The following is a 20641-nucleotide window of genomic DNA, read 5'->3' as shown; positions in this document are numbered from 1 at the left end:
ATAGTACATTACATATTTTCTCACATTTAGGTATGTGCTGTGTAATTAGATCAAATCTGAGCTAGTCAGCTAGTTAGTATTAGAGTCACATTATTTCAGCAATTAAATTTCATGTGCACTAATTCCTGACTAATGTGACATACTAACAGGATCAATTTGACTCTAAATGGCGTTCATTTGCGAAAGCCCCACAGAAGTGATTGTAAATTCCACCGTCGAAACTATCACAAGAAACGTGTCACATTTGATTAACAGAGCTTTCAGAGACCTCTGATATCAGCGTAGGTTGGGGTGTCAAAGGTGCATTCTGATGTTCACGAAAGCACATCCACATTTGGCAGCACCCTCTTCAACGCATAGTTGGAAATTAGAAAATATAATTGTTTAAACTGAGTTGTGCAGGATGATATTCATAGTGCATTGTTGAGTGGAACATTACTTACTCATCTGCACCTCAACTTTCTCATACTGATGCAGATAAAAGTTAGTTTCCCATACAAACAAGAGACATTTGTTTTTGTTTGTAGTTACGAAGGCAGGAATTCAATCAAACTCAGAGGTGTGTTTCAGTGAATAATGCATGATGGTTTATTCTTTTATACATGCCGTACATACATAGAACAATATCAGATCGGCGATCATTCACACTAGATGTCGGCATGATGGTTGATGTGTTCAGATACGGATTGTGCGTGTCTTTTTGAATCGATGTGTTCAGATTGCCAATAAGTAAAAGAAAAGCTTTGCAAATGACCATTTTTGTATAAAAAGATTTAGACATGCACTGACTGCAGTCGTCAGGGAGATAACTCAAATCCAAGCGCACCCCGTCTTCCAGGTAATGCCGTAGATCAAATCCCGGTTAAGGTCTTATAAGGATAAGCTATTTATATATCTCTTCATATCCCACTCTCCAAAATTGTGCACATGAATAAACAGAACATTTTGAATATTACCATGGAAACTGAGTTTAGAAAGACTGTGAAAAACAACATTAAATTGGATAAGGTGTATATGCTCCAGTATCGCTCCTAATATTATATGTCTCATGCATCTTTTCCTCTGTTTTTATTAAATCTGGATAAACACCTAACAGGAGCTGAGATATCATCAAGCTCATAAACAGAATAATTTAGTGTGCAGATATTAAGGGAACATTGTTGTGCATCTAAACAACACTAAATCTGTTTTCTCTGGCGAGTCTCAGGTGTCCCTTAGTGAGTATTTTAAAAAGTACACACTGCATGAATCTATCTTTATCCTTTTTTACTTCTCTCTAGGTTTTGAGTTGTCTCATTGTGAAGACCCAGGTGTGCCTCAGTTCGGCTTCAAGGTCAACGACCAAGGTCATTTCTCCGGGAGCAGCATCACATACAGATGTGAGCCCGGATACACTCTGCATGGAGCTTCCACACTGAAGTGCATGACAGGAGAGAGGAGAGCCTGGGATAACCCTCTGCCTTCTTGTATCGGTATGCTATTTGTAGCCTTTCACATTTTGAAAAGAGGCCCATTGAAAACATACACACAGATGTATACAAACACACAAAGGCACGCACATACACTCAATAATGGGTTGAACCTTGAATAACGCTTTTTATTATGCTTGAGAGGGAAAGGTGAGGAGGGTTCATTGTTGCTTTGGCTTTCACTGGTATTGCTGCATTTTGTTATCCGTAATGCATGGTCCGTGCCAACGCTATCTGCAGACATTAATCCATGTATTTGGTGAATTGCAGCACAGGTATCCAAGGCCTGTCAAAGGTATTGGTTTCAATTTAAAACAGAGATTTTGTCACATTTACTCGAGGCAAAAATCACGAGCAGGTTATGTTCAGTAAATAAATATCAACACAGCTGAAGAAGTATTTCCACGATATTAAGAGGCTCCTCATAGAAAAGTAGCCCATCTATGCAGCTGCAAATGCTTTTGAAACTGGTGCTACATGACCTGAGAAAAAAGAGATAAAGGACTGCGACATTGGCTTTTGCTCAAAAGTAAAAAACTTACAACTACCAGAATGCATCGGACCAGTAAATGCTCCTGCTGGCGGGTGACGTTATGCAGCCTCATCCATTCGACACAATGGCGGCCAGCCGGATCTTATATTACAGTTAAACAGTAAGCTTAAACATGTTTCTGAAAACATTTGAGTTGAGAAATATGCAACACTGCAACAGAATCTTGGTTCATATTTGATTGGCACTGCTTAGTTCTACTGTTTGATCTCAGTATTTCCGGCCTCCGTTTTCGCTGTGCAGAAAGCAGCATGGTGCCCACTTCCTGTTCATTCTCGTTATTATGGCAAAACAGGGCTTAAAATACATTTAAGGAAATATTTCAGATGAGAAATAGGCAGTGCAGTAACGTGATTTTGATTTCAATCAACACTGCCTAGTTTTTCTGTTTGATCAGATTTTGGTCTGAGTTTGAGAACAAAAGAGAGAGAGACACAGAGAGAGGGGCGGGTGTGTCTCTTGATCTGTATATTCTGCAGAAGTACAGCCTGTAGATAGACGACAGCCCCAAGTGCTAGTTAAATTCCACCAAATGACATGAAATATGTAATATTGCAGAGTTTCGCAGTGGGGGAGAGGATGGATATCAATTGTTTAGTGCCTAGAAGTTTACCACAGTTCATCTACAAACACTGACCACAAAGCGGGTTGAAAATCAATAAAATCAGTGTCTTCAATTTTTTGGAAGCGTGCTGCTTACTGTCTGGCATTTGATCACTACCTTGTTATTAAGTCCCGATGTCACGAGTGCAGTGCTTAAGTACTTGCCTAACATTGCCAAATAAAAAGAAAATAAGAAAATACAGGCATCTTTATGCCATTATTCCCCTTTGAATGGTTTTCTTCCACAGTTGATTAAGGTATCAAGCCAGCATATCTGATTTACTACATACACTTTTTAAATAGCAGGAAGCATCATTGTGGTAAAGGCTCATTCATGCTCAACGTTAGATAAGTTTACAGACATGGATGGTGTCTTCTGTTCGTACTCTTCGTTTATGTCCTTAATATTTGTGCGCATTTCCTGAAAGGTTACAGATGAAACAGAGCATAACCACCAGAAATCATGGGGGCAGTGTAGGAAGATACAACCATAGGACATAAGAAAGACATATAAATATGGCTACTTTTTGAGAGAGATTATTGGTCAGAAATTTTAACATCTATATTATGTTATCTTGCTTGAGCGTAGACACAAACCCTAAGTATAGAATATAGGAAATGATTGGACGGTAATTAAATGTGAATTGGATAGCGACCCAAGGAAAAGTAGAAAAATGTGTGAGAACGCTGCCCTCTAGTGCCCTTTAGTGGATGCATGGAAATATGTGGGCAGTGACGGTTACGTTTGAAAAGGATGTATCTATTTACGTGAGTGAAGGGAGTATAAATGAGCCTTAAGTCTTGCTCTACAATACACTACAGTCGCTTGCTGCTTCATGCAAAGTCTCTGCCTACAGGACTTTCATTCAATAACCTGGAAAGAAAGCGGGTGGAGGCCACTTTCCTGTGGAATCACCTTCCTGATTTTCTCATGAGATCACACACTGCTGTAGTTTTAAAGTCTCATTGAAAAGCCTATTTATTCAGGACAGCTTACCACCTGGACTCCCTCTGCCCAATTGACCCATTTTCTTTCCTGCAGCCGGTGATTGGCCCCCTGTTCCCGAAGGCGCTGCAATGCTCTGCTCTGTACTCAAATATGCACACGCGCCTTCTGCTTGTTTTTAACCCCTATTTATGTCATCCTTACTCTATAGAGGGGTAATTTACAAACATGTAAAATAAATAAACACATTTTGGTTTTGCTGCGCACCACTGTATCAAATCACGGGCTGTTTTATGGAAATTATATCGGGAAGCAACTATTCTGACTATTGACACACATCTAGATATTCCATTATAGCACAATTTCATTTTTAATTCATTTTACATGGCTTCAAAGTGATGGGCAAATAGAAACCACAGCTCCGAATATTGATGTCAACAAGTCAATAATGGTCTTTTAGTGGTGATGCAATATCAGAGCTCCAGAACATACTCACACATTCATCAGCATGTCGCTGTATAGTGCCTGAAATGCTGTGATTTGTATAGTACTTGAAGCTTATTAAGAGGCCGTCAGTCCCTGTAGGTATTTGGTTGAATGATTACATTCTCTAATTAAACCCAAACAAATGCTGAGCCTGTACAGAGTGACACACAAAATGGCTGCGGCAGCTGTGCTCCAGATGGGAGTTATAAGCATAACAGCAAGCCCAATGTTTTAAGGACCTTTCTTTCTTCATCGCTGCCTGCGAACTTTCTGATTTTGAATTCAGCTTAATAAGTCTCTTTCCTTCTCACTATCAATAATGAAAGACTCATAAAACCACTGGCTGATATTCTCTGTCTTTATATTTTAGCAGTGACACGTCATGACCTCAGCTAACCTCCAGTCTTAATATTATATTTCTTCGTATTATTACTCCGTAGTGTTTCCTTCTTTACCCCTCTTTGGTTCTCTCCTTTTTGTCTCTCTTTTCCCTATTCTCCTCTCTTTTTCCCCCCTCCGACCCAACTCTTAATATTGCTCCTATCACTCGAGATAATATATTCCAGTGACGAAGGGAGGGGAGCCTGAGGAACATCGGGGGGTGAAGATTGTGAAAATATATAAGTGAGAGAGACAAAGAGAGAAAGGGGAATTATTTTCTGTTATATAATGTGTGATGGTTTCTTTAGAGATGAATGCAGGATCAGCACTTTGTCTCTTCTTCTTCTTTTCTTTTCATGTGTGTGAGAAAGACAGAGACACAGAGAAAGAGTTAGCTTTGTTCTTAATCCATTTGTCTCAGTGGCGATCGTTTAATCACTCTTCAGTGGCTACTGAGGTGCACCTAGTGGATCTGATTGCCTTGATAAACACTTGCCACAGTCAGATAACTGGCTGACTTGTCATACATCACATACACACTTAAATAAACACATACAAACTCATCACTTACCCATTTTTGGAGGACTTGATTTTTTTTTTTTCACAATTGTGCTAATCAGACGGAAAGAGACATAACATGCAGTGACATTTTATTATGCATTGTATACATTGAAAGGCTTTAAACCTGAGCAAATTGGTTTGGTTTATCTTTAAAACATGGGTAATAAAAAGAAAATGACCATTTGGCCAGATGGGTCCCACAAACTGCGAGAAATTATTAAAAATGACAAAGAAATATCCAGAAAAGTTTAAATCATCCAAAAAATAAGAAAAATGTCTAGAAAACTACATTTATGATTGTAAAAATGTGTTATTTAAAATTATGTTACATTAAAAGATGTAATCAAATATATGAATATAGATTTTCATTTTTAATGCTTTTTAAGGTAATTTTCTTGTTTGTCTTTAACTTTTTCTCTCTTTTTTTTTTTGCTTATTTGCAGGTAATTTTCTTGTAACTTTTTTTTTTTTTTTGCTCTTTTTTTGGCCATGTCTTTTTAAGTTGCTTTTTCAATCAAACTAATTTGCACTGGTTTCAAAGGGTTGAAAGTCTCTAATGTCTCTCACCTGTGTGCGCGTGTGTGTGTGGTTCCTGTAGCGGAGTGTGGCGGCCGTTTCAAAGGGGAGTCTTCAGGGAGGATTCTTTCCCCGGGATACCCTTTCCCTTATGACAATAACCTGCGCTGCACCTGGACCATTGAGGTGGACTCAGGAAACATTGTGAGGTAATGTGTGCCACCCAAAACCTTTCCAGTAGTATTGTTAAAGTAGAAAAACGACAAGTTTTCCCCTCTAGCATCTCTAAGTGGAATTATTATTGGTGCTGCTGCCGCAAAGACAACCAGATCGCTTTCCATTTTCCCCAGAGCCGAAGAAATACCTAAGTTACTATGGCTGTTCCACCATCTGCCATTTCCACTACTAGAGATAGTAAATGCAAAGAACTTACATTTGGGGGTAGCCAGCCAGCTTTGGGGGTAACAAGAGACCACTAATAAACTGAAACAGCCTACTTTAGATTGAATTCCTGTATCCGTCTTACATGGGTTTTCCCCTGCCCTAAGTCTATTCATTCCCATGAGAAAAGTGAATCTGACAATCGATAAAGCACATTCCTTCGTTCCATAGTCACTGAAGTAAATAATGGACCAAGTTTTCACAAAACCTAACCCTATAAAGATTCTTACACTAAAACAGTTTTTTTTATATAGACAAATCAGGAAAAAAAAAATTTGTTCAAGACATGTTTGTCTTAGCAAAGCACTCTCGTGAGATCTGGCAGTACCTAATTTGCACTGGGTTGATATCAGATTCTAAGCTAGCAGATAAAAACAAGCAGCAAAATAAGGAAATAACATGAAATCTGTATCATATTTGTAGTTGTGTTGTTTTGAATCTGCCTGTATCCATCCAAATGGCATTCACAACACTTCCAAAAGAGGTGGGTGATGCAGGGTACAGGAGAAAACAAAAGTCTTAACCCATTCCTGTTTCGGTTGCGCCATGGTTGACTCACTTCATTTGTGCCGTAAATTGCACCGTAATTTTGCCAGGAGATCTTACCCAGTGGCAGACAGAATTTTATAGTGAAAGCCAGGCTTTTGGGTAACCACTCTAAACACAGATATTGTAATTCTTCTATAGCCGTCACATTTTGCAACCAACATTTACTTCATAATATCAAGTATGGCTAAAAAAATGTGTCTATTTCCACATTAAAATAACAGTATTATTGATTTTAGTGCCTGCTTTAGAACTTTTGTAAAAATGTAGAGCTGAAACATAATTTCCCCTGAGATAGTGTTTTACTTATTTTATAATAAACAAGATCAAAATGATCTGAAATGGGTTTTTATACTTTTCCATGCAATCTACAGTCTTCAGTTCTTGGCCTTTGACACGGAAGCCAGCCACGACATGCTGAAAGTTTGGGACGGACCACCTGAGAATGAAATGTCTTTGTCAGAGCTCAGTGGGTCTCTGCTGCCCGAGGGAATCCACTCCACACTGAACACCGTCACTGTTCAGTTTGAGACTGACTTTTACATCAGCAAGTCGGGATTCGCTATCCAGTTCTCCAGTAAGTAATGTGCAGAACTAATGCACTAAACGTTATAAATATGAGAAAAGTTGTGATAGGAGTTTATCCACTATTGGTGCCTGAGTTCTCTGTATCATTTTCCAAGGAGGGACCAATTGTATTAAAATTTTTCTACGACTCTTAATATCTTTTTTTGAGATGTTAAATTGGTGGGTTATGGTCTCAGTAAATAATCCTAAATGCAAATGTCCTTCAAAAATAATCCAAGGGAGGTCTTCATCTGGGTGCTTTCTCTTCGTTTGACTAAAAATCTGAATATCAATATTTCACATAATTGAGAATCCAAATGTGCATAATGGTTCCACTTGAAAAACTCATTTGCCCCGCCAGAAATTATCTTAACAGATATTTTATAATACTGGATAATAAACAGTAACTTGAATTAGGACTGATTTTATGCACTGAATTAATGCATTAGCTTAATTAGCTATAGATATGCAGTGTGACACAGATTTTTATAATCGCCCTGCCTGCTTTCTCCTCCATTTGCTCCTCTTTCTCCCTGTCCCCTCTCTCCCTCTCTGTCTCCCTGTCCAGGCTCAGTAGCTACAGCCTGCAGGGACCCAGGTGTACCAATGAATGGCAGTCGTAGTGGAGATGGTCGTGAGCCGGGGGATTCGGTGTCCTTTCAGTGTGACCCAGGATACGAGCTCCAGGGGGACGACAAAATCACCTGTATACAAGTGGATAACAGATACTACTGGCAGCCCAGCCCGCCTGTCTGCATAGGTGAAAAGTCCAGCTTCCTTATATTTATAGGGACACACTATAGATGGGCTGTATGCACAACTGCAGTTGTTTAGGCCTCAGTACCTTGCTCAAGGACACGCCTGTGAGTGACTTATAGGAGGGCTGTGTAACATAATGTTTAATGATCTGAAGTTGTTACTTAATGCATACAGTGTGATGGTTTTCCATTATCCCACCCACATTATACTGCTGCTTATTATTGGAAATCTTTATAACTGCGATTTACTAAAAACCATTTACCCTCTGAAACCTGAGCAAATTCATTTGATTTCTTTCAAAAGCATGGGGAGAAGGCAATGAGCACCTTAACAAAAAAATGGCCCAAAAATGAAAAATTTGTACAAAATATACAAGAAAACTACCTAAAAATGTTTTTTAAAAAAAGAAAAGTAAAAATAAATAAATAAATAAATAAAAAAAGCCAAAAGTTAAAAAAGTAAAAATAAAAAGTTCTGTACCAGATTTTTAAATGTATGATGGAAATAATTATAAATATGGTTTTCTTGTCATTTTCTCTATTTTTTTGTTAAGTTTTTAATAATGCCTCATATTTCAAAACTCATTTTCAGGTCATTTTCTTGTCCCCCAGTTTTAATTTCTTACAATTTGTGCAACATTTCTCGCCAAGTTTCTCATTTCTTTTTTCTCCCACGTTTTTGAAAGAAATTTGGTTTTGAAGAGATAATAGCTTTTCAAAAGTGTAAATTCAAAAGTGCATGCAGCACAGGAAAACTGATGTTGAACCAGGTTTCAAAGGGTTAAGAAACTGATTTTATGTGAATTAGTTTGAGGAAATACAAATTTTATGGTACTGTAAGACTTTGTTCCAATGACTGTATACCTTTTCTTGTGTTCCTATCATAGCTCCTTGTGGAGGAAACCTCACTGGCTCCAATGGATTTATACTGTCTCCTAACTACCCACATCCCTATCCTCACTCCAAGGACTGTGATTGGCTCATTGCTGTCAACTCTGATTACGTCTTATCACTGGCCTTCATCAGGTAACCTGTAACAAACCTAGTCCATTCTTTTTTCTTTTTTTTTAATATAATTTATATATTATACAGCATATATTTTTTTTATTTATATTTATTGATTTTGAAATGGTTGGTACATGACAGGTTAACATATCAAATGAGACACTGGCAGCGTACTCACTCATGTGTCTAAGAATGTTACTCCCGACGGGTTGAGGGCACACAATGCCAAGTACAATGTAAAGAAGTGCCTCACTTTTTAACAGCTAAAAAATAAAACAAAAAAAGATTTGTTTATCTAGGGTGAGTTTGCTGAACCCGCATTTTGGTTAATGGTTGGACAATGATAAGAAAGACAGTATTCTCAATTAGTGTCATTCTTGCTCAAAGTCCACAAACAAATGGGGAATAAAAATGGACTAGGTAAGTTGTTCTCAACCAGGGGTCAGGGAGCCACAAGGGTCCCTGAAAGAGTTCTGGGGGTCACCAGAAAAATGGAAAAAAAGTTAATTTTCACTATTTAATTCATTGTAGAAGTAAGACAATGTCAGTAAAAGTTGTATGCGTGCTTATTCTGATCATAACTTTCACTTTCTCCATAGTTATCTCTTCAAACTATAGTTGACAACAACAATAGAGTCCTGGTCCTAATCATGTTTCACAACCAAAATATTTTCAGATGGAGGTCCTTAAAGCCAAATCTGTTCAAATTGGGGTCTGTGACCTACTGTGTAACAATTTAGGGGTACTTGACCCAGAAAAGGTTAAGAATCACTGGACTAGGTCACATGGAAATTCTGACCCTTTGGTGAAACAGGAGAAGTTAATAGATCATCAAAACCATTAGGTTTTGATGATCTATTAACTTCAATCCTCCTATAACTGATGTCAGATTATCAAGCTTGTAGCCTCCAGGATTCATTTTATTTTATTTTGCAACACAGACTGAGCTGTAATCAAAAAAATGTCAGTGGCAGCTTCAGTGTTCACTGTATGAGGGCTTGAAAGCCATTTGGGACCATGACACTTTCTAAAAGTGGAAATTTTAGCTTCTAACATTCAGTTCGTTTTCTGAAAATGCTTTTAGGAACCTTTTGGACATGCTTTCTAGTAGGGCTGTAACAGTTCCTGTATTCATGTTGAACAGTCACACCGTGAAGGTCATGGTCTGGCACACGCATCCTTACACAGAATATATGGTATATATGCATATGCATGTAATGTGGAACCAAAGTTCATGAGCGCAAGATCTGCCAGGGAACTTTTAACTGTACACTGTTAGTAACAGGTGCTGAAATTAGCATAGCAAAGTTGATGGTGAGCGAGTCAGTCACTCTATGATGAGTGCAAATGAAACACTGGAGCTGGAAGAGCCAAAGAACAAAGTTGCTGGTAGGCCAAATTGGTGATCCTGTGTCTTTTACACTTGCGCCCCTGTCTGTTCTAAATAAATAAAGAAACTGTGTTTTGAACTTACACAGAACCGTGACTTCCGTGTTCCCTCACAGCCCTACTTTCTGTTACAAAAAACAACTCTGTAAATAACCTGTTTTCTATTGGAAACACAATCCTAAAATATGGTTTTGTGCTTTTTTCCCCATCTGCTTCCCCCTTCCCTCTTGTCCCTGTCTGTGTCATTTTCTTAATCTCTCTCCAGTTTCAACATTGAGCCAAATTATGATTTCCTGTATATCTACGACGGTCCGGATAGCAACAGTCCTCTGATTGGTAGTTTCCAGGACAGCAAACTCCCAGAGCGGATAGAGAGCAGTTCAAATACCATGCATCTAGCGTTCCGCAGTGACGGGTCTGTTTCTTACACTGGATTTCACCTGGAATACAAAGGTAAAAAAAATCTCCCGATAGTACCACCATCCTCATACGATACAATTTAGTGTTTAGTGCTGAAATAGAGTTGTATTCTCTGGGACATTCGGGTTTGTTTGGGAGTCATCTCCACAGCACAGATATATTTCACTCCAGTTTTAAGTAAACTCTTCTACTACAATATAATCACTCCGTCATTTGTTCTGCAGTCAGTGTCTAATTGTTTTTATCTTGAACCAGATCTCAGTACTGTATGTCTTTTAATGATGACGTGATTTAAAAAACCGAAAGTAGACATACAGTCCAGCTGGGAGTGTTTGAAAAGCCACTTTGTAGCTGTCAATTGTTTGAGAATAATTTTAATATACTCTGCTTGATGTAATTGCATCAGGGGCTGCTTTCATTCTCATCTGTTTTTCATAAGCAAGGTAAAGTGTTTCAGATGTCTCCTGTGATGAAAGGATGTCTCCAGAATGTGTTTAGAAATATTTAATTTTCACATTGAATAAAGTAGACTACTGCATTACCCCTAAACACTCAATACAAATGTGTTTGCGGTAAAGTCCCCCACGCCGATGATAGCGCACATCATGCTGATTTTAAGATGAAACAGAACGATTGCGCTCCCCATAAAGTCCCTGTTGAATTAGTGTTTGTTGAAATAGTCTGTCAGAGGGGTGAGTTTGATTCACTTGCACAAAAGAATCAGCGTTGGCTTCATGTGGACTCAGGAATTAAGTCTTGAGTTGATGCAGGGTGGCCACTAATCTTTTAGGAGGGGGGGGCAAAGCCATAATTTACAAGGTTCATGTAGCATACAAAAGCCTGGGGATGAAGTTGTCGTTCTTGCTCCATCTTTGGCTAAGGCAGCTAAGTCAAACAGACTGTTTTAAAGGCCAACGCAATGCCTGCCTCATTTGATTATGGCTAGGGATGTGGTTATTATTAATTTGACTTATTATTTATTTATTTATGTGTGCCTGTCGCTTTTTCTTTGCCTCATCCTCTCTTTCTCTCTGACTCGCTCGTTCTCTTTCTCTCTGTCCAGCCAAGCTGAGGGAATCATGCTTCGACCCAGGTGTGGTTCTGAATGGGACCAGGCTGGGATCCGATTATAAGCTTGGCTCCACTGTTACCTTCTATTGTGAGGCTGGATACGTTTTGCAGGTACAAAAAAAGAAGTGGATGTGTGGGTGATTGTTTGGTTGTTGTTTTTTGGTTTGGTTTGATTGGTGGCTGGTCAGTTCACCGGTTAGTTTGGTGATTAGATGGTTGGTTACTTATAGTTTATTTTATATGACATAGACATCATAGTAGCTTTAGAATTGAACCTTGATGCACAGGAATCAGATGCACTGTATTTAGTGTTTGAAGCAAAACGCTTATTTCTGTCACCAGGAGGCTTTTTAAAATTCAAAATAAAAAAAGAAATAGAGGAAAACAAAATACATTACACACAAACAAATACACCCTCAAGTACACACTCAAAAATACTTCAACACAAAATAAAAAATACCGGTGTGTTTACAGTCCTATTAGGTGTGTTGTTTCTCTTTTAGACATGATATAATACCTTTATTAAAAACATGAAAATTGTGTTGCTTTTTCATTTCAGTTGGTTGACAGTTTCATCGTTTTGCTCCTTTAACAGGGAAGACTGATTGTCCAAATCATGTGTTGTGTATTGCAATGCGATAGTCACCGTTTTCTGAAGCCTGTGTGTTGACTTTACTAGTGTGTTTGTGTCTTGTATCAATTCTTTAAAATAAAAGCGTGTAGGATTTAGGGGCACATATTGGCAGATATGGTTCTGTAGATGATATTCACGTCTATGTTTTCTTAAGTTTAAAATAACCTGAAAATAAGAATCCTTATGTTTTGCTTGCCTAAGATGAGCCATTTATATCTGTATATAGGTCCTCTTCCACAGAGTGTGCCACGTTGTTCTACAGTAGCCCAGAACAGACATATCAAACACTGGCTTTAGAAAAGGCTATTTGAGCTTTCATTTTGGTTGGTTCTCCTACACACTCGACACAAGGGAGAAGTACTGCAATCTTACCATTAGATACCACTGAATACTACTTACTGGACCACTAAGCCAAGATGGAACATGATCATTTGAGTGTTTAAAAATAAGCTTCAAGTTAGAACGGCTTATGAAGCTTTTCGAGTTGAGAGTATTGTGTTTTTTCAAGGTATAAAAAGGTGTCACATCATTGTTTTTTTTCTTCATTAGTTTTGTTTTCTGTCCAGATGATTGTTTGAATTGTCAGAAGGATGGTCAGTTGGTTGGTTGTTTGATAGGTTGGTGCGATAAGTGGTTGATTGGCTTGGTCAGTGGGTTGTTTGTCCAACAGTGAAATGCTTTTTTTTTTCTTCAGGGCTATTCTACACTAACCTGCAGTATGGGAGATGATGGCAGACCTGGATGGAACCGGGCATTGCCCAGTTGCCAAGGTAACATACACTTAAAACACAGACTGGAATAAAACATCCCCGCAAACACAACTCGTTTTAGATTTACAGTGTGTTATTTACTGTGTATATATGTGCCTCTTTGCCTTCTCTTTATGTGTGTGCACGTGCATATTTTCTGTCTCCAGCTCCCTGCGGAAGTCGTTCTACAGGAACGGAAGGAACTGTTTTATCTCCCAACTTCCCCAGAAACTACACCTCTGGACAGACCTGTGTCTACTCTATATCTGTACCCAGAGAGTTTGGTAAGTTCATGCATAAACACAAATGTGGTATGGTGCACACATGCCATTGCATTTAACAGGATCATTTAGGAGTGAATATATATTTAGAATATTTCACACGGTACCTGTATGAATCTATTGGGTGTGATAGTTCAGTCTTTATACTTAAAAAGAATTCTAATGTAAGTGTTTAACGCTCTGAAGTGTAGGTGTGGAGACAACAGTTGAGAACCAAACCTGTGATCACAGTTTTCTTGACGTGTATTCTCCTATTGTTCTTTTGCTCAATGAAACAAAATCACATTAGCCCTTGTTTGATTATTAATGATGAAGCTCCCTGATCCCCTTTGGGGTTCTTTAAACCTCTGAAAAACTCGTAGATATATTACACACGATCAAAGGATGCTCGCTGGCCATTTATTTGATTCCAGGTCAGGGCCTCATCATTGAAGTGACATTTAAAGATGAGGCTGTTTTCATCTTGCCACGTTTGATTGGAGGCCAGACATAAATGACACTATAAAGATATGAATATTGTCAAGGATTCTTCACATTAAGTGAGGCTGTGTTGAGAATATGGGGGTATAGGAGGAAGTCTCCTCTGGTCGTGATCAAGGTTGGAAGGGGTGCTGTCAAGAAGCAATGTGTTGAAAATCACTGATTCTGGTCAACATGAAATATCAATAACGTAGTCTGAGTAATGCTAATATTAAATGTCTGTAACACTGATGGTTCAAATTTCAGTTAATTAAAGTTGAATCAGCTGTGTCACATTTCATGTCACTGTCAAGCATTAAAGTTCATTCTTGACCTTGGTAATAATAGTTTGATTAAACAAATTAAACTCAGGATCTACATACTTTTTCTGGAGCTTTCAACAATATTACAAATATTCATGAGCAACAGGGGTCTGCTGAGCTGCTGTGAGGATGGACTGGTGGACATGCAGGCTCAACAGCTGTTATAATTCCAAAGTACTTGTGAATAAAGGGTTGTCACGGTCATGGTAAACCCGGAAAAGTAATTCAATTTCACAATCATATTTTCCAGGCCTGGAAAGGTCATAGAATTAGTAAAAATCAATCAAAGTTTTGGAAAAATGATGGAATTTTGTTGCGTTTAATAAAACTGTCACATTAATATAAGTAATGTAGCTAAGTAATGTAAAATCAGGGCAAATTCATGCTCTGTAGGTGACGACATAATGTAGCTTAAATATACATTGACATGTGACCAGTTTTTTTTTTTACCTTTAGGCAGGTTTCTTCGTCTTCTTCCCACATCCCATCTCTTCCTTCATGTATGCCAGTGAGCTGAAATTATGTTTAAAAATGCAAGGCAAGTGGGTCAAGAAAAAAATACGTATATTCATGGTCCTGAAAAGTCATGGAAAAGCTTTGATATTTTATCCATGAAAATGTAAGGGAACCCTGTAAATAGGAGTATGTGGAAACAGTTTGACATTGTCCTCTTCAGCAGATACAGTTGAAAGCTTCTGAAAAAGCTTGTAAGTAGTCGTTAATTTGAGATTGTGTCATCAAAGTATCAATAGCATTTAATTTTAATGGTGTGTAAACTTACATTTGTGTCTCTAATACCCATTCAACATATCACATACAGTATTGACATCTAAATTATTGGTTGACAGACTTGGAACGACTGACTCATTGGGCCTGAGTTGAGCTTTTACAAACAATCAGTAATTGGTGGATATGATGTCCAATTATGCCCTGTGGTGTTATGCATAAATAGCAGCTTTCCCTGAGGCTGTTGATGGTTGCTGTCTCGTTATACAGTATTTGCGCAGCAGCTTTTGTAATGTCAGCTCCATGCAGACATATTGACTTAAAGGAGCTCACAATCAGTTGTCCCACATACTGTTTATGATCATTTTCTTTAGTTTGTGCCATAAATATGAATATATATAAAAAAAATATATATATATATATATATATATATATATATATATATATATATCAGGGAAACATGTAATCTTGGTTGCAAATGTTAATTTTACCCCAATTTTGCATTATATTCCTGCTGAAAGATTTCCAGGGCTGCCCCAGAGACATTTTATAAGCTCCAGAACTTCATTAAGAATCAGCTGCAAATTTTTAAAGCTTTGGCTAGTTGAATGAGATCCTATCTGTGTAGTTTTTGTGGTTTAAAATCAGCTTGTGACAATATTTCTTGTTAAGGATATTAATAATGACATATCATTGATAATAGACCTACATAAGTACTCAAAATAACAGGCTTCAAATCTGGCACATCACATGACAAAGCGAGAACAACAAAACAGGTAAACACACACACACACACACACACACACACACACACACACACACACACACACACAAAACAAATATTCAAATCTCAAAATTGAAAACTGAATACCTACCCAAGAAACAAAAATCCAAAAAGCATATATTTTGGAAGCTTTAATTAGCTATTTTTATCATTGTGCTGATATTCTGTGTTACACTGTGTTCATTCTCCAGCTGCAAGAACGCTGCTACATGCAGCTACATGCTACGTCATGGAAGCATGTATTCTTGGTTGCCGATGTTGATCATTTCTTCCCGATGTCGAATCATATTCCTGCTGAAACATATCTGGTTTTGTTTAGAAGCCTTTGTTGGCGATTTTTACATGGTAGTAAGGTTTGCTCTTCTCTGTGTCAGCTGTTGCCTGGCTGTAAGTAAACTTCTACATGTAGCTACACGCTAACATCAGCAAAACATGTAATCTTGGTTGCCAATGTTGTTAATTTCTCTCTGGTTTCAGATCATATTCCTCTTGGCTCTTAGAGGCTTTTATTGTTAATTTTTCATGGTAGAAAGTGCTGCTTTAATAATGTTGCAGTCATTCCCTGGCTGCAGTTACAGTGCAGAGACATCGAGAGTACAGATACGGAAGACATGGAAATGCTGACCATCACTGGTCTTTTTTGGGAGGGGGGCTTAAAGAGACAGCCTCTAAAATGGAAATCTCACACAGCGAGTGAATAAAGGAGCTCCTGCACAGACAGCATGAGGATAATAAAGTTATTTTTGAACATTAAAGCTTGTAAATATGTTCTGTCAGGAACCCAAAATGTGAGTATGAACTAATGTGAGCATAATAGGTCCCCTAAAGACACTCAGACAGCCTCTGTGAACCTCCCACACAGAGCAAGAGTCAGAGGTTGTTTTGTTATGTTGCAGAGCAGCTGTCAATCCCCGCCCTAAAAAATAGCATGTCTATAATTTGGGAACTTGTGAGGCTCAAGGTTGCAGTTTTTAACCGTTTGATGATCAGAGAAGTTGAAAACAACCCACTGGACAGATTATCAAAAAATTAATGATTTTTCAACCTTAATACAAATGGCTCCTTCGGTTCAAACACCAGGTGGGAAATAAATCCTTGGCATTCGTCCCTGAGGAGACACTATACCTCCTGTTGAATGAAGACGTGGCTGAGGACGCCCACTCAAGCAGTTTATCAGGAGGCACGGCAGCTCCACAGGGATCAGGTTTTCTCCATCTGATGTCAAGAGCTGAAGCTGAAGCCTTTCAAATGAATAGTGAATCATTTCAATCATTTGATGACACACACTGTGGATTGATTTCAACTTTGCTGGGCCCGTTACTACCTGGATGACTGAACAGATCCTTGACACTACAGCGCAGGGGGATTTCACTACCAACAAGTCATGTGGTTACACAGTGTGGGAAAACTCTGCCTCAATCAGTTATCTCTGCATGTGTACATGTGTGTGCATCTTTCTTCAAATGATCCGTTGTTCTTCCTTGTTATCTCCGTTTGAGTAGAAATCTACCGTGATGTAAACTATTCCATGTGTGCATTAATGCTTTATGAGTCTGTGTGTGAGAATGCTGATTCATGTGTGTCCTCCTGCCTGAAATCTGTGCTGTTTTGAAACGGTTTCAGCTGTGAACTCCTCCACCTGCTCTGCTGTATGTCGATATTACAGCGGGACATGATGGAAACCTTAATCACTCTGGTTTCCTTAAAATCTATACATGGTGGGAGCTTTTAAGTTTCTGCTGACAGGCAGGATCCTGTCATTTTTTATGACCGCTCAACAGCATGCCCTTATACACATCCTCTTGTGCGACCATGTGAGATGTAAGAGGTTTGCTTTATCTGCGTTAAAGAGCTATATCTTGACAATTTTCTCCAGCTCCCTTTAATGCCTGCAGGGACAATTCAACGCTAGCTGAAAATCCACCGTTTTGTTTCTGATACGCATTGTTTGTCATTATTTTAACATGAAATAAGGTTTTACATGAGAGCAGTTAGGGTATACTTTATGAGTCAGAGTGATGCTTAATGTAGATCGTGCTTTAAAAGAACTCCACCGAGAGAAACGGTCTTGTACAAAGTGACCAGTGACCTTCTTATAGCCGAGTATCCTTGGCAATGTTCAGATTTAATCCTTTACACCTCAGCCTTTGGGGCCAAAGGGAGGGAGAGGGAGAGATGGAGACGTGATATGTCTTTGTGTGTGTGTGTGTGTGTGTGTGTGTGTGTGTGTGTGTGTGTGTGTGTGTGTGTGCGTGTGCGTGCGTGCGTGCGTGCGTGCGTGCGTGCGTGCGTGCGTGTGTGGGGTAGCAATGATTGTGTGTGTGTGTGTGTGTGTGTGTGTGTGTGTGGTAGGGGAGCTGGCTTCATTGAGGCTGAAATAAATGATATTTATCCCAAAGGACATTTTTTTTCAATGTGCTGCAGACAAACAAATGTTCTTTTATACAAGTCCACCTACAGATTTTCATCTTAGGGCAACTTCTAATTGTTTGAAGATGCAGTGATCATCCAAGACAGTTGGAGCAAACACAGTGCCTCAGGCCTCCAGGGGGCCCTCTAATGCTACCTGCCACTGCAGCTGCATTGTGAAATCCATGGTTTAGTCATGGTTCATGGCCACTGCAGCGGTCTTTTCACCTTCCATCATTTTGTAACAGTTAAAACATGGGTTTTGGGATATGATTTTGACAGGTTACCACTTGTGTCATATACCTTTCTTTCACTCTACCTGCCTGTATTACTGTAGAGACGACAGATAGAAAAACATCTTGCCCTACTGACTTATAGTTTTTGCCGACACCAGCATTTCACACAAGCTGTCAGCATTGATACACCACAGCCAACTGACAAGTGGGAGAGGGGGGTGAGTTGAACTGGTGCATGATGAAGATGAGGTGATGTTTTGACTATTAAGTGTCCTGATATGTAATTTTGTTCCAATAGATGGCTTCAAATAGAGTTTGACACTGCAGCTTAATAAAATTTAAATGAGGTATTACAGGTTAATTCTATCATTGGAAGGTCAGGCACAGACAGTGGCATGGAATAATAATTTGTCTCTATTCAAGTGTGGTTAACATATCTCGTTATCTGTCTTTTTTTCCTTTTTTTGTCTCTAGTTCTTTTTGGACAGTTTGTGTTGTTCCAGACATCTCTAAACGATGTGGTGGAAATCTACGATGGACCCACTCAACAAAACACACTGCTGTCTTCTCTCTCTGGGTCCCACTCTGGTAAGGATGGATGAATGGCTTGATATATGGTTGACGGGACAGATAGACTGAGCCCCGGGGATGAAAGGCTATTTGTTTAAGTACCATAGTGCAGCCTGACAGGGGTGCATGCGTGCACGCACGTGGTTAAGTTGTGGCTCGTTTTGAAGGTTATGTAATTACCGTTACTGGCGGCAAGTTTACATTCGGTAGTCAATACGAAATTACAAAATGAAGGCATGATTTGCTGCCTTTTCATCTTAAATAGTTATCTATAAAGTGAGAAAAAATAAATAATTTGTCACTTAAAGGCAACCAGTTTGAAGGAGAATTGTTTTGTAATGCATAAGTTGACAATGTGAATCAATCAACAGACCTTAGATGTCAAAATCCCTTTAAAATCCTCATCAAGAAACTCCCTCCCTCTCTCTAGGCGAGTCTCTCCCTTTAAGTTCGGGAAACCAGATCACGATAAAGTTTACCACAGTCGGACCAGAAACTGCAAAGGGATTTCACTTCGTATACCAAGGTCAGCCATTCACATCATTATTGTTATTAGTAGCCATTTTCAAACAAATGAATGAGAATTTTTTTAGCTATAAGGGTTTGCAGAACCTGTTTGTATTCCTTTTGTTGGAAGTTTTACACAATAGTAGTGTGAGTTTGTCTGTGTGTGTAGTGGTCATTGCTACATCATAAACCTTGGCATTTTGGGGAAATGGGGTGTTATGGTTTATCTGACATTTTGTAGATGTCTACAATATACAGTTTGATTTTTGTTTTTTATGTATTTAACCTTTATTTACCCATAAAAGCCACACTGAGATGTCATAGCCAAGATAGGCCACAATAATTGTACATTTTCCTATCAATACTAACGTTTTTGTGACATCTTCCTCATTCCTGCAGCTGTACCAAGGACCAGCTCCACTCAGTGCAGTTCAGTCCCTGAGCCGCGCTTTGGGAAGCGTCTTGGTAATGACTTTGCAGTTGGCTCGCTGGTGCAATTCGAGTGCAACCCTGGTTATGTCCTGCATGGCTCCACTGCCATAAGGTGTGAGAGTGTACCTGACAACCTGGCTCAATGGAACGACACCTTGCCAACATGCATAGGTAAACATGAATCAAGAAATTAGGCAGGAGATTGTCATTTTCCTATTCCAGATGCAGTGACATTTTAATCCCTTAAAGCCTTGATTGACATCAGTTTTCTTGTGCTTTATTGAGATGCCTTTCGCAAGCTATGTAACCCTTGAAACCTAAGCACATTAGTTTGATTTCTTTGGAAAACATGAGAAAAAAGGCAATGAGCAACCTGCTAAGAAATTTCTTGCAAATTGCAATATATGCATATATTTAAAATTATATTGCAGAAAAAATGTATACATTTTTTTTTTTTTAATTATTATTTTTTTTTTGGTTTTCTTGTTTGTTTTTGTTTTCATTTTACTGTTTTTGCTTATCTTTAGGTTATTTTCTTGTTGCTTTTTTATTTATCTATTTTTTAAATTTCCTGCTGTTTTTTGGGCCATGTCTTATTCAGTTGCACAATGCTTTTTATCCATGTCTTTGAAAGAACTCAAACCAATTTGAAAAAAACAGTTAAAAAGAAATACAAACAATTCAATTGCAGATTTCAATACAGCCAAACCCTAAACTTAACTTTGCCAAAGCTGTCTCCTCATGCTCTCTGGTCTTTACTCCCTGCAGCGAAGAGATGGTACAGCCGACTTTCTCTTTTCCTGTTCCTTGCAGACAGAGTGT

The 20641-nt window shown here is 38.6% G+C and overlaps 1 protein-coding gene across 1 annotated transcript in view; it reads left to right on the top strand.

Moving 5' to 3' along the window:
• The window catches only part of LOC121957465 (CUB and sushi domain-containing protein 3-like), a 446534-nt gene that overhangs the window by 352510 nt on the left and 73383 nt on the right, over window positions 1–20641 (top strand). The window contains exons 25-36 of the mRNA XM_042506041.1: window positions 1281–1472; window positions 5595–5721; window positions 6874–7076; window positions 7635–7826; window positions 8712–8850; window positions 10484–10671; window positions 11702–11820; window positions 13038–13113; window positions 13260–13376; window positions 18785–18898; window positions 19311–19406; window positions 19787–19990. Of these exons, the coding sequence (XP_042361975.1) occupies window positions 1281–1472; window positions 5595–5721; window positions 6874–7076; window positions 7635–7826; window positions 8712–8850; window positions 10484–10671; window positions 11702–11820; window positions 13038–13113; window positions 13260–13376; window positions 18785–18898; window positions 19311–19406; window positions 19787–19990 (1767 nt within the window). The remainder of the gene's footprint in view (window positions 1–1280; window positions 1473–5594; window positions 5722–6873; window positions 7077–7634; window positions 7827–8711; window positions 8851–10483; window positions 10672–11701; window positions 11821–13037; window positions 13114–13259; window positions 13377–18784; window positions 18899–19310; window positions 19407–19786; window positions 19991–20641) is intronic.

Source organism: Plectropomus leopardus, chromosome 18 (genome assembly GCF_008729295.1).
Source record: "Plectropomus leopardus isolate mb chromosome 18, YSFRI_Pleo_2.0, whole genome shotgun sequence".
NCBI classification, from domain to species: Eukaryota; Metazoa; Chordata; class Actinopteri; order Perciformes; family Serranidae; genus Plectropomus; species Plectropomus leopardus.
The sequence above is the reverse complement of the archived record's forward strand: the minus strand, read 5'-3'. Positions and strand labels throughout refer to the sequence as shown.